Source organism: Pyxicephalus adspersus, chromosome 4 (assembly GCF_032062135.1).
Source record: "Pyxicephalus adspersus chromosome 4, UCB_Pads_2.0, whole genome shotgun sequence".
NCBI classification, from domain to species: Eukaryota; Metazoa; Chordata; class Amphibia; order Anura; family Pyxicephalidae; genus Pyxicephalus; species Pyxicephalus adspersus.
The window spans coordinates 21,714,013-21,727,728 of NC_092861.1; the positions used below are offsets into that span (position 1 = coordinate 21,714,013).

The following is a 13,716-nucleotide window of genomic DNA, read 5'->3' on the forward strand; positions in this document are numbered from 1 at the left end:
CACCAGAGGGCAACCAAGAGCAAGCTCATGAAATCACAAACAGGTGAAAACGGTATAAATCTTTGCACAGGTGGATTTACATTTTCATTTTTTACTAAAATATTTGCATTGTCAGGTTTACAGCTTATACAGTAACACATTCTTTTCCATTAAATGTCTATCTGGATAAATCAGCTTTTATTGTCAATCAGTCTGAAAGTCATCTCATAGGACAACACTTGTCAAATATATGCTGTATGTAAAGGTAAGAATGACCAAGCTTTGAGTAGTCAAAGATCTTACACCACTTTAAATGTGTTAATACATTTATTCCTGAAAGCCAGCTTTGAGAAAATTGCCCAATAAATGCTACTGAAATTTTCACAAATTAAATACATATACAATAAGACAAAAGAAGACAATGTATAGTGCAAAAGACATAACGGACATGTTGGATCAAATTCGCCAAGTGTCGCCAATACAGGAATTAGAACAGATTCATTAAGTGGAATGAAGGCTTAAGTCCAAAGACGACCCTTTCATAATGGTTGTTTTTGGGCAGCTTGAGTTTTAGGGGCAGAGATCTCAATACCAAAGTCCCTGAGGGACATAGAAGAGAGGAATCCACTAAAGTAATAGCTACCTATGCAACCATACCAATATTAGTCATCTTGCTGTGCTGTTCCCATTTGTTTTGCTTATTGTGGATTTCCAAGTGAAGTCGATAAGCTCAAATCATAGGGGTGCAAAAAAAGGATGGGTGTTCTATAGGAAAGGAAAACCTCATGTAAAACATCATTTATTCACCTTTTAATTAAAAAATAGGATTGGATGGTGTTTTTAAATGATGAGTAACTAGACCAAAACTAGTATTTTAGTGCTTTGTAGGTTGTGCCACTTTGTAGAGTTTTGGGCAGCCTAGTGGTGAGATTTCTGCACCTTTGATCCAGCTCTGCCCATATGCCAAAACCATTTTGTTAAGTTTCACTCATTTTTGTTTCTTCACGTGAATGTGGATGGAAATCTGAGACTCACAAGTCAGTAAGAGAGCCGAGGTCTCTTCCTGTTGGAGTCTCTAAGTTATAAGAAAAACAAATTTGTTTAAGCAAATATTAAACATGTTATTAACATGATATAAATTGTAAACACAGACTGATTTAATATAAAAAGATTGTCAAACATGATGTACAGCTTTTTAATTCTGCCTGCCGACATCTACAAATGCATGGCTGGCTAAATTTTAATCAATATCTTGGCTCCATTGGCCTTGTTTAAAGAGGAAGCTGAATGCAACCACTGAGCGACCCTCCCCAACTCCAAAAACTAGATAACTGAACAAAGCATTCTGCTTTGGTTCATTTTGTTCTGCCATAAATGTTGCCTGCATTGTTTAGCTTATAAGAGATGCTTCAAAAGCTTTGGGTCTCTCAACCCAACTTTTATCCTTCTTTTTAGAAACTTGGCAGATCCTGTTGATATACTGAAAAGTGGTTCTGCATTTAGTCCCTGTCTAAGCAAGGCCTTGCTGCAAGAGCAATCATAAATACATATAAAGTGAAAATTAGCCTTCTCAAACATTTAAAACTAAAGGTCCTCCTCAATACCTAATACCATATAGTCCTAAATAGGCAAGCAGATTATCCTTAGGAATATTCCAATAAGGAAAGCTATAGCAGACACCCGTTTTAGGCAGGACCTTTAGTTTTGTACTTTGGACTTACAATCCACAGCTGAAGCATCCCCCTACTATATCAGTCAATGGAAAGCCAAGCCCTTCAGTAGCTTTTAAGGGCACAGTTCAAACAGACCTTGCTTAAAAAACATCCAAATTAGAAGATGCAGCTTCTGTAAACTTCCTAAGGACTCCATCCCAACCCAAATCCCCTGACATTGAGCTCCGATTATGTGCACAAGTTATTTCTTATGCACTCTTTTCCAGCAGGCTTTGGTGAGGCTCAGTGGCATGGCAGATGCTTTCAGAAAAATTGCAGAAGCTGCGGTCTCAGGTACCAGTGACAATGTCCCAACAGGCTTCCTTACTAAATAGGCTTGCACTGTAAAATATGATGCTCTGTTCCTACCTGGTGAGCCTAGTCTTTAAATTCAACCACCTTGCAGATTCCCAGCACCTGCTCCTTCCACCAGCTTGTAGTAGCATACAAACCAGTAGAAGCAGAAGACCACACACCTGTTGTCTCATACAGTCATGTGAAGAAGTAGGTAACATCAGATCTTCACTTACACAATGCCTTTGGGTGACATACTTGAATATATGACACTTGACATGGTTGTATATGATACAATTGACATGGTTAAATTAACTCTTGTAATTTAAAAAAAAAAAAAACAAGTAAGTACACCCCCACATTTACCACCACTCCAGGTAAGGTGCCAAAAATTAAACCATGCAGGTGGAACTTAAACCCCAGAAATAGAGGCTCTGGTGTTCTTTTTGCTATTGATATGTACTCACTCATGTGTCACTATATCAGGATCAAAACAGCTCAGAAAAAAAAAAAGATTGTGAATATATTTATGAGATTTTAAAAAATATTACCAAATTAATTGAGTTCAGTCATTCTCCTGTAAGATCTGTATAGCTTTCATATGACTGCCAGGACTGGCCAACCCAGCAAATTCAGATCATGATCTGGCTATTTCTTACTAAAACAAGTCTCCCAATATCCTCAAATGCTGGGATCTGTAGGCAACTCCCACAACAGTCACTGCAAAAAGTCTACAGAGATTGCACCAATTTAATCTGCATGATGAAAGTGGACACGTTGAAAGACACGAGCTGCTGGAAATGTAGATGTGGAGCATCTTCTATGTCAGCTTGGTCTTAGTTTATTAAGGAACCCTGTGTTGATAATGTCACTTTAACCTGAGCTGTATATTAATACATCTTCTCAGCAAAGGACTAAAACGAATACCAATTGGGGTTAAAAAAAAAAAAAGTAGAGAAATTGGAATCTGCTTGACAGAATACAAATTCCACATTAAAAAATATTAGCAAAATGATCGGTTTTATTTCCCTGTGTAAAAATGCTGGTAGATAACATTTATATATATATATTTATATCACTCAGAAAGGGTACAAATCAATGCAACAAAACTGGACACAGCCCAAGACGACGTAACAGAGATAAGCACTGTGAAGGTTTTGTGTTTCAAGTCTCTGGGTGATTCAGTGAGTGAATCCAAAGGCTTTATTTGCTTTTTGTGTTTGTTCAGTCACTCTTATACCGATGGGGTCATGGACACCAGCATACTTAAAGAAGGTCCAGGATTTCTTGTCTGCTCGGACGTTGTTATTCTGTTCAGCTTCCCGACCTCGGCCTGCCAGGAGGGAACTTTTTTGGTGGTCATGTGCCGTCGGGCGTGCTTGGTCAGGTGATCGCTGCGCATGAATCTCCGTTCGCACAAGGGGCAGGCGAATTTCTTCTCACCTGTGTGGGTTCTGCGGTGTCGAGAGAGTTCGTCTGATCTGGCAAACTTTTTTTCACATCCCTCCCAGTTACAGCTGAAAGGTTTTTCTCCTGCAACAGAAAAATATATATATTTAATCCAGGTTGAAGTGAGTTTTGCATTAGTAGATTAGGGGAAGACTAGAACGTTGTCCTCTATTGCTGCCATGGTACCATGCAATTAAAACTGAACTAAAGTTCTACTTTTTTGGATCAGGCAAGGCATTATTGCAGAAAAGGACAGGTAACGTATCACCTCAACAATAAACATTTGTAGCTGTCCGATTGTTCCATGGAACTGGCATCCCCTGCACTTGATGGAACAGCCTGGCCAATTAAAATGCCTGAAGAAAAAAATTTGCAGCAGCTCATCAACCTCCAGCTGCACCATTAGTTTTTTTTTTTCTTCTTTATTTTAACATGGTGATTCTGAAAGTAACACAATTCTTATCCTGAGCTGATAATGCAAACTGACTGTAAAGTTCCTATACAATACTGCACAGTATCCTAAATACTAAACATTTTCCTAAACAATACTGCCTGAAAACAGCCAAGATGAAAGGGCAAATTAAGTTATCAGCTTACTCAGTTTCTGCCAGGATCAACAAGTATTTTTGATACAGGTCAGTGTTCTCCCCAGCCCCTTTTATCTGGTTGCACCACCCAGCACTATTCAGTAACCAGCCGGCTGTTTTTGGGTGGTTACCGAAAAGGTAAACCATAATACAAGGCTCACCACCCGCCTACAGCTTCTTTCCACCCAGCTTAAAAAACGTTCTGGGAAGAATACTGCAGGTGTTCTGTAGTCCATAAAGATGACAATCTCACTCCTTACAGATAACAGCACTGGCTAAGTTACAAGTTAATAAAATCTCTGAAAGGACCAATAAAACCAAAGAAAGCTATTAAAAAATAGTTGATACCCCTTTATTGTCTACATTCTTTTATACCCACAGCACTGTCATTTATTACTACAATACTGTCAGTGTTGCATAAAGCAATCATTGCAATTCTCATTTTCCTTTGCTAACCTCAAGTGAAAGAAAAAACAAAAAAGAAGTGCAGAATCTGATTTGCTTCTATGGCAACACAGGTCTTAAAGACAGTCTGATAAATGAATCTCAGTGTTATGTAAGGGCTGTGTGACCCAAGACATTTATAAACTGTCAACAGTAACGGATCAGGTTATTCCTTTTTAGTCTTCTGGTAGCTGCAGGCATCACATAACAGTTTTACTTTATTACACTGACAAACCAAGTGGTGCAATTCTAAAACCTTGTACAGACACTAAATCTGTGCTACCCAAGATGTATGAGTTTTTCGGGTGAAAATATAGTGTCCGTACAAGTGGCCCCGAAGTCATTTAGTAATCTCCCGGCTCGGATCAACAGACACGACTGACCGCTGTTGTTTTTTGTTTGAAAGTAGGATGCAGCAGGATGCCTCCAGCAAAGTTATGAGTTTATAAAATAGATGGGGAATATATAAATCATTATATATAATTTTTGAATTTTGATGCCTCACCTGTGTGCGTTCGGAGGTGTGCTTTGAGGTGGGAACTTTTAAAGTAAGTCTTCCGGCACCCAGTAAAGTTGCAGACGTAGTTGCGCCTTCGGGAAAAGTCCATTTGTGGGGGGCTGGTCTGGCCAGAAGTAATAAATACAGGGGCGGGGGCAAGAGGCAATAACTTTGTGTTTCCAACTGTCATTAGAGTCTGTGGACAATGCTGAGGTGGCTGGTTGACAGGTGCTTGAGGAAGGACAAACATAACGGTCCCTGGAGACATTGGTGTGCCCATAAGGACTGGTTGTGAGAGGGAGGTGGTTTGGGGCAAAATGGGTTTAATGGTGGTATTGCACACAGGTTGTGAAGGTGGCTTGATAAACGCCGAGATGACACCAGGCTGCCCGTTTACTGGAATCATCTGGCAGAGAAGAGGAGAACTGGGAACAGAAGCAGAAACCAACGGATTGTTTTCGTTTGAGTGTTCATTTTCACTTTTTGATGGCTGCTGTGTCTGTACACAAAGCATTTGCTGGCTCCCAGGGTTTCCATTTGCACAAGGAATTTCTGGAAGGTGCACAGGGGAGTCGCTTTTGGACAGGTCCTCATGCACAGAAGTCTCTTTGGTGAGCTTGGAATGTTTATCTTCGTGCTTTGGGGAGGATTCAGGTTCAGCTGTTGGTGCTTTAGGTGGAGCGTGGGGGAGGAGGTGGAAGGCATATGTGTCAGCTGTATGACGTATGACACTTGTGACCATTGCCCTGCAGGGTTGTGACACCTCGGACCCCTGCGAGGACATGCTGTGGACTGCTGGAGTAAAAGGCTTGGACGCATTAGAAGAGGACACGGAACAATGAGAACTGCTGGACATGACAGTCACTGGTTTGGAATATGTCACTTGGCAGGCAGGAGGGAGTGTTGTACACGGCTCAGTAAATTCTGGACTGTGTGGAGGAGTCATGCACTAGAAAACAAAAGAACAAGAATAAGATTAATAATGTCATGAAATTAAAGTGTAATGATGGTCACGCAAAGCGTTGTCTGTACCAAACACAGTCACAGAATTTACTCATGCTTGCATTTTAAAAACGTCATTTCTCTGCCTAAAAAAAAAGTAATAAAACGTATTTAAATTACTAAATAAACATTAAACCAACTGACCCAAAGAAATAAAATGTAAAAGGTCTGCAATAGAAGACTATAAATGTGAACCTGTGCCAAGACTGCACTATAGTATTTAAAAATTCTCAACGCACAGAAGAAGCACTATAAAACAAGCCCCAAATAATAATATCTGGAGCTATAAGCATTGTGGAAAAAATGTATTTTCAAATTTCACCACAGATGTATGGAAATCTCAGCTTTTTTTCTATCAGAACAGATCTGAGCCAGGCAGCAATCCAATGTAAATACAGCAGATGTTTCTAGGTTTTTGGAAATTGACTAAAACCATTTTATTTGTGATCTTTGAGAATGAATTAGCTCACATTAAAAGCAGCTACAGACATGAGTTAGGGTTTGTTTTAAAAAATTTTTTACTGCTTCTTTTTAAATATTTTATGTCTATAGCATGGACACAGGTGTACAGTAATACCCATCCCCATTCAAGAACCTAATTCACCTCTGTCAGAATGTTTACAGGGTAAACCTAATAGGCATGTTGGACATTAAAAAGGAGACCAGGCATCCGATAGTGATGTACAGAACAGCAAAAGGAACCACAGCACATGGAGGAGAGGGTGGGGCCTGGCAAATGTCAGATGCTAAAAATTCTCCCAAAGGTGCTTTAAGAAAGTGATGGTATACTGCCTGTTTTTGGTCTTACCCGGATGCAGCAGTGAATGAGATTCACAGATCTCATATCCAGAGTTCCCAAAAGTTTTATTTTTATGCCCCCTCTCCACTTAGCCATTCACACACAAAAAAACAGGCATTCTGTGACTAGCCAAGCGGTAAGGGGGTGTGAAAATACCACTAGTGCATCCATGACTGATCTGCTGGAGCTATAGAAAGCTGCAGAAATAAAATCTTCAGCAGTACAGCGCCAACCAGTGCAATTCAGCACAACCTACACCGGAGGGTAAAAAAGGTAACTTTAATTTACAGGCAGTCCGGAGTGTCACTTTACATCATTTGCTCCTGAAATTACACAATGTTCACATACATCTCAGATGAGACCCAGGACTCTCGAGCCTTTTTCCACGGGGGAGGTAGCCATAGAGAAAGGGAAGACATCTAAACAAAACAACCACCAGCTCTAATGACATACAGTTGGAGGTCCCACATCTCTGTCCTGTGTTTTTTTTATGCCTGATTAATTAAGTACAAATTTAAGAGCGGATTGCAGCATATTAGAAGGAATTACACAAACAGAAGGCAGAAAGTACAGGCCGTACAGCCGGTTACATCAGCTCGGCAAACTGGCTTGTGCTTGTTGGCAAAAACACAACAGGAATCAAAGCAAATAATCAGAACGATTATGTAGTAGCCGTGCGTAAATATCAGGAGGAACTAGAGGTGCTTGTCTCTGAGCACATATTATTTTTTATTCTTGAGGCTGGATTCACTATTAAAGCTTACATAATCCTAAAAAAGGAAAGTTAATATATTATGTTTTCCCCGTCCTTAGATGTGGTTGTTGCATTTGTCTTTATTTTCCTATGGTGACACCTTACTGGGGTCACTTGCTGCACTGAATCTATGGAGGGGAAGCAATCACACCCTTAGCCTGCTTTCCTGATTTCACCACAATCACTTCTCCTCATCTCTGTTACATAGAGTGATGTTGCTTTGTAGTCCACAGAAGTTGGCTGATAACATTGTTTAAGATCTCAGTTTAGTCCAAAGGAAGTTGTAAGGATTTCTATCAGGATCAGAAGGTATTTTTCTGTACTTTTAGCATAAGAAAAAACCTCAAGAAGCCACCACATCCAGTAGTAGGATAATTCATTTTTGTGTTTGGATGTCCTTTAAGCGAAAAAAAATTTCTGTTAGTGTGCTAATCACTGTCCATTTCTTCTTGAAAGACACTGCAATTAGTTCTCCAATTCTTTGTTGCGCCCACAGCCATTAGTAACCACATGGTCACATCATGGGCCTAATGACCTGTACACAGGACCAGGTTCTCCAGGGACTCAAAGAGCACTCAGAATGGGGGGGAGTTGCTAAATTATGGTTATCCTGGGTCATCAGATGGTGTCTTCTTTGCACTGCTAGGCTAATTTTTTTTAAAGCGCCGACATATTACACAGCGCTGTACAAAGTCCATAGTGATGTCACTAGCAGTCCCTCAAAGGGGCTCACAATCTAATGTCCCTACCATAGTCATATGTCATTAACACAGTCTAAAGTAAATTTTGGAGAGAAGCCAACCACTATGTTTCCACCTACTGCATACCTACTAAGGTAATTTAAAAAATACATAAAAAGGCCACCATTTCTATGTTGTGAAAGATCCAAACTTCAGAATATTTGGGCAACCATGATGATTATTCTTGCCAATATTGGGCTGCTGAACAGGTACTGTATAATCCAGCAGCCCTGCAAGAAATGTAAAACTGTAAAACTAGATATACATATTACAGTCATAGTGACAATTTTATTTCCAACTGCTGGCTTTGCAAATTTGGGATGTCCCATAAAAGGAAAATAAACAAATATGAAAACACAATTAGATTATGGCTTTTTAGAACTTGCTGTCCTTACGGCTGGTTCCGATACTACTTATAATATTAATAATTAATACATTCTCCAACACTAGTGGTAATTACACGTGTTCTTTCTTACCAGGGTGGATAGAGAGTGGAAATCTTTAGACATGGGTGGGGAGGACTCGTACTGCATTAGGCAATCAGAAGAGTCAGAAGCCGGAGTCAATGGCCTCATCTTCAGAACTTCTCCTTTGTGACATCGCTGACCCCAGGAACTCATGCACACCAGAGCTTCCACTGCCTCAAAATCATTCTGCTCCAGTGTACTGCAGGAGGAACGCTCGCTGTCATGTCTCTTCCTTTCCAGGATCGACTCACAGATATCCATGAAGTCAACCTATAGAGACGAGATAAAAAGGTAACAAGATTAATAAAAACAACTTCAATGAATCCAGTCACATATTACAAAATAGATTTTCTGAATGGACAAAGTGACAAGTTTCCATTAAAGCTGCCGAAATAATAAAAGTACCTTTTTGCAGAGGGGGAATCCCACTGCAACAATTAAATCGTCATTCTCATCCCTAGTACTTTAACTTACCCTACTGGCTTCTTTCTCTCACAGCGGTTGGTCTCCCGCTTATTTCCGGTGCTCCACTGATTGCAGGCACATCATCATATACAATGCGGGAGCAGCAATCCTGTATTGTGAGAGAAGATACCAAGGGCCAACCCACAAGCTGCCAGGGAAGTAGTGAGAGAAAAGATAGGCAATGGTGCTTTTTAGCTGTTTTCCAGCATCTGTATGGCAGTTTAAAGATAATTCACAAAATAATGTGAAAGTCCTGGCATGTTGTAGCTGAATGTGAATTAAAAAAAGATCAGGCAAGTTCGATCAATATTCCAACTACAATGTTAAAACTGATTGTAATTAAAATGATCAAACAAGTGGATTGATATAATCCCATCATAATGTCGATGGGAATAATAGGAGAATGTCTCATAGTGTATAAGAGGCATTCCCTCATTGTCTAGCTAACAGGTTCTTGTCGGTATCAGTAGTATCACACGAGACGCATTCATACTGTTGCCATGGTGAAACTGCAGAATTAATAGCGTTGCGTGAATGGCCAAAGGAAAAACAGGCTGAAAAATCTTAAATCTGGAGCTGGTCGAAAGTTAAGAGGGAGCTACCATCTTACCTAGCAGAGAGAAGGCCACTGATTACAATACAGGAAGAGTAACACTTTTTTAAAAAGTTTTACCCATACCCCGGGCATTGTACCAGTGTGTGCCATATGCTACCTGCAGGGATCAGATGCCAGTATGTCATTGTCAGTGCTTCTGTTACACCTAAATAAAGTGGGGAAAGGTTGGAATCTTCATGACCATACAATGGCAACAGAAACCAGGCTGAGGTCTTATCCTTTAGACACATACAAAACCAGTAGGCTATTGCTGACTGTGTTCCTGTTGTGGACAGATCTTTCCTCTCCATGTAACCACAGGCAGCAGTAAAAATCTGAACAGTACATGCTTTAAATTCCCTGTGGGGTTCTGTAATTCCACTTTTATGCACCATAAGAGGTCAGATCAAGGGTGCACAAAGTCCCCAAAAGTTATTATGCAAATTCTGACTTTCTGAAAGTCTAAATCTGCATATACACTTTCTCATTTGGTCTGACTCAAGCACTGGGCTTGGCATTGTTGTTACAATTATCAGAACTGGTGAATTTATTTTGGGGGGATCCATAAGCGCTATGATTGATAAAAAGATGATCTGACCCAGAACCCGCTGGTCATCGTAGTTTCCATGCATTATGTATTTACTTGTATCCATTATTCTCTCCAAACCCTGTTACATAGCATTACTCCAAGCACAGCAACTGGGGGTCGTCCCTTAAAAAATTTGTGCTCCTTAACCTCCACCAAATCTTTTCTTAAATCTCCCACATTGACTTTTCATTTAACATACTCCAAGTGTGTGTGGGGTGGTTTGGGAGCAAATGACTTCATCAATGCTCATGTTGTTTCTAGCCCAATGGTTTGCTGCAAAACCACATCAGACTCAATAGCTCCCTTTAATCCTGGCATCGGTCGAGCAAGCTGGGTGCCCCCCACCTTTGGTGCCCACATTTTGGGTTTTTTTTTTTGTCGCAGCATTTTCCAGAAAGGAAAAATAATCCATCCTGAGTGGTGCTGCCTACAGCGTGCAATGACTCGTGCAGTTCTCTACGTCCTCAGATAACCTGAGCCAACATGGGGATTCTGCATGCTACAGAACTGTCATCACAGACCAAAATGGATTGTGCGTCTGCAGCGGCTTATCGCAAGACAATGATTTACCAGCCTATTGAACGGAGAGCTGCTGGTCACAGCACAACGGGGAAAATGCTGCTAACACGGCCAGACACGTCGTCATTTTCCACAAAGCCAGCCATATGCCAGATGAGTTTTTCCACATTTCCTACCCTTATTACAATTGAACTTGTTCATTTTTGCTATTGCATCGAAATAAAAAGCTGCTTTTTACACAAAAAGCAATAAAATACCTTGCCTGATCAACATTCAGCCCAAAAATTCATTGTAAAAACAATTATTTTTGACTGGGGCCTACCTAAGGCTGTGCTGACCTGTATCCCATAGCAACCAGTTTGTTTACCTGGCACAATGAGGATTTCTGATTGGCTGGTGCAGATAATCGTTCTCTTTGTCTCAGAGATCTATAGAAAATCGATGTTGGCGAAGTTGAGGTAAGGAGAGATGTGCTGCCATAGCAAACAGATTTTATTCCCTCAAATAAAGGAATTGAATGGTTTCTCGGTTTTCTCATACAGGTCAATTCTAATATTTATTAATATTAAACAGGATTTATATAGCTTCAACATATTACATAGCTCTGTACATTAAATAGGGATCAATGATGTATTGAAACGTAATACTGTGACCTGATTTCACAATCAAAACAATTACGGGCTGTGAAATGGTGAAAGATCTGTGTAACCCACCCCACAGAAAGGAACAATCATTCATCGAAACCTAAACTGCTGTGCTCATTTCCTGTCTTGTTACCAGCAGCCAATTTACAGGGGTCGGCTGACCTAAAGCATTCTAACCACTAATCACCATCAGCCTATAGCACAGCGGGTGATGAATAATCCGACAACGTCACCCGCTGCATGTCCCAACATGATCCCTACACCTAATACAGCTGGTTGTGATATAAAGTGGACCTGTCACCCCCATACAAAGCTATTGGAATAGAGCAAAGTGAATATTCTGAATGTCACAGAAAATAATTACTATCTATATAACACCTTCATACGCAGCAGCTCAGTACAAAATTACATAAAGATTGGTTAACAAAGAAACTTTTATTATATGGAATGCAAAGCTGATTCTGGTTGCCAGGAACTTTTATGGCAGCCATTGTTTAGGTTTATTGGTCAACAAGGTAATCTTAGCATGTTCTACAAAGGGTTAATGAGCCAGGAATGATCTCTTATGTATCTATTATATAATTATTTAAATAAACCCTTTTTCCCCCATTTTTTCAAACTTTCCATCTTCTTCTGTCGTTTAAAACCATCACTACTTCATATCCACCCCCCTCCTATTGTGTGATACTTCCCCCACCTCCTCGATTGTAAGCTCTTTGGGGCAGGGTCATCTCTTCCTCACTGTCTGCCATTTGTAACACCTATTTAATGTACAGCGCTATGTAATATGTTGGTGCTATATAAATACTATTTATTATTAATAATCATTAGATACATCAGCTTGGGAGTCCTTGGCTGAAGAGCTTGCAATCAAGCCCCCCAACCCACCCCCTGGCTTTGCTATACACCACACCCTGTTAGTTTGGAGTGCAGGTCAGCTGTCAGACCCCCTCACCCCGGTGGAGTTGTTTTGCAGACAATAAGAACTTAGCACGGTATCGCCCCACCCAAAGACAAGTGGGCAACAACCGCAAGCCCCGCCCATGGACATCCCAGAAGGCGTGGCCTGTTCGGGCCAAATATAGCTTTCCAAGACGTCATCCATTAAAATAGCCATGTGAGGGGGCCTGGCGTGGGCGGGGCTTTTGATCAAAGAGGCGTGGTCAATGTTCAAAACCATCCAAAAAACAGGCAGGGCGGGTGTCACTTAACCCTTTAAGAGCCGCCGAGCATCCTATGGGTTACTGGGCAGCCTGCACTTATAACAGGAAATAGAAGAAACCCTAACATGTCCATGGGCAGCATTTATCCTGATTGCAGTGACAGACAATAAGCAGTGTGCCCATACAATTCTATCCCTAGGCACATCCCAGATCACAAGATCACAACGTGTATACAAAATGACAAACACAATCATAATCAGAATACATATATATATATATATATATATATATATATATATATGACTGTGATGGACAGAACAGTGACATTCCCATACTGCCCCCCATTGTCTGCCCATCTATGGAGCCCCCCATGCACATTGATGTACTCACAGCTGCAGGCTGCTGCCTTTCTGAGCCGGTCACGTTCAGCATGTTTGCAGGCAATGTAACAAAGGATGGAGAGGTAGCAGCGGGACCTGGTGCCGCCTGCCTGAGCCGGGGCTGCTCATCAGCAATAACAAGCTCGCCTTCTTTGCATTGGGGATGTACCTCGTCATGGGAGGGCCCCGGCTCCGGCGTGCACACACATCCAACACAGAGGGCGGGGCGGCCAAGGCAAGGTGAGGACATCGCACGGCCAGGAGAAGGGGGAGAGGCGCGGGCCAATCAGCGCTCACCTTGGTCTTTTCACAACCAATAGCGTGCGGGCCGGGAGCGTGATCAGCTCGTGTTGAAAGCATGCCGCTCAGGGCTGAGTGTGCAAGAGCTGGAAAGTAGGGGAAAGGTCGCGCGGCGTGTCTCGAGGGGAGGCGTGGTTGTCATAGATACGCCCGCCCATAAATACTACCAGTACGTTTACCCGGGGTGCGGGGAGAGGATTCTACTCCCTCTGGGGCTATTACTGTGACAATGCCCTACAGTGCTGGGCAAGGGAGGAATGCTGACCTGGCTTCACATATGTTCCTCACACTGTACACAGTGCACTATTTATAAATCTTGTCACAATAGTATCCCA

The 13,716-nt window shown here is 41.3% G+C and overlaps 1 protein-coding gene across 2 annotated transcripts; it reads right to left on the reverse strand.

Moving 5' to 3' along the window:
* Positions 1 to 75: 75 nt before the first annotated feature.
* On the reverse strand, positions 76 to 13,292 carry KLF11 (KLF transcription factor 11). 2 transcript variants are annotated; one of them, XM_072407540.1, is made up of 4 exons: positions 13,092 to 13,292; positions 8,736 to 8,996; positions 4,971 to 5,913; positions 76 to 3,518 (listed from the first exon to the last, which is right to left on the reverse strand). In XM_072407540.1, exons 1-4 carry the CDS (start codon positions 13,131 to 13,133, stop codon positions 3,220 to 3,222), a joined length of 1,545 nt encoding a protein of 514 aa, XP_072263641.1. In that variant the 5' UTR covers positions 13,134 to 13,292; the 3' UTR covers positions 76 to 3,219. The 2 variants fall into 2 exon arrangements, with proteins under 2 accessions (XP_072263641.1, XP_072263642.1); XM_072407541.1 differs by lacking the exon at positions 13,092 to 13,292 and adding an exon at positions 9,201 to 12,329.
* Positions 13,293 to 13,716: the final 424 nt, after the last annotated feature.

What these genes read in the sequence shown, in the direction of transcription:
- KLF11 (XM_072407540.1), bottom strand. Translation starts at nt 13,133, where the DNA reads ATGCTGAACGTGACCGGCTCAGAAAGGCAGCAGCCTGCAGCT. An exon ending in TCCACTCTCTATCCACCCTG is followed by an intron (nt 5,914 to 8,735) that starts GTAAGAAAGAAC and finishes TTTGTTTTCTAG; the next exon opens with TGCATGACTCCTCCACACAG. An exon ending in ACACCTCCGAACGCACACAG is followed by an intron (nt 3,519 to 4,970) that starts GTGAGGCATCAA and finishes TTTCTGTTGCAG; the next exon opens with GAGAAAAACCTTTCAGCTGT.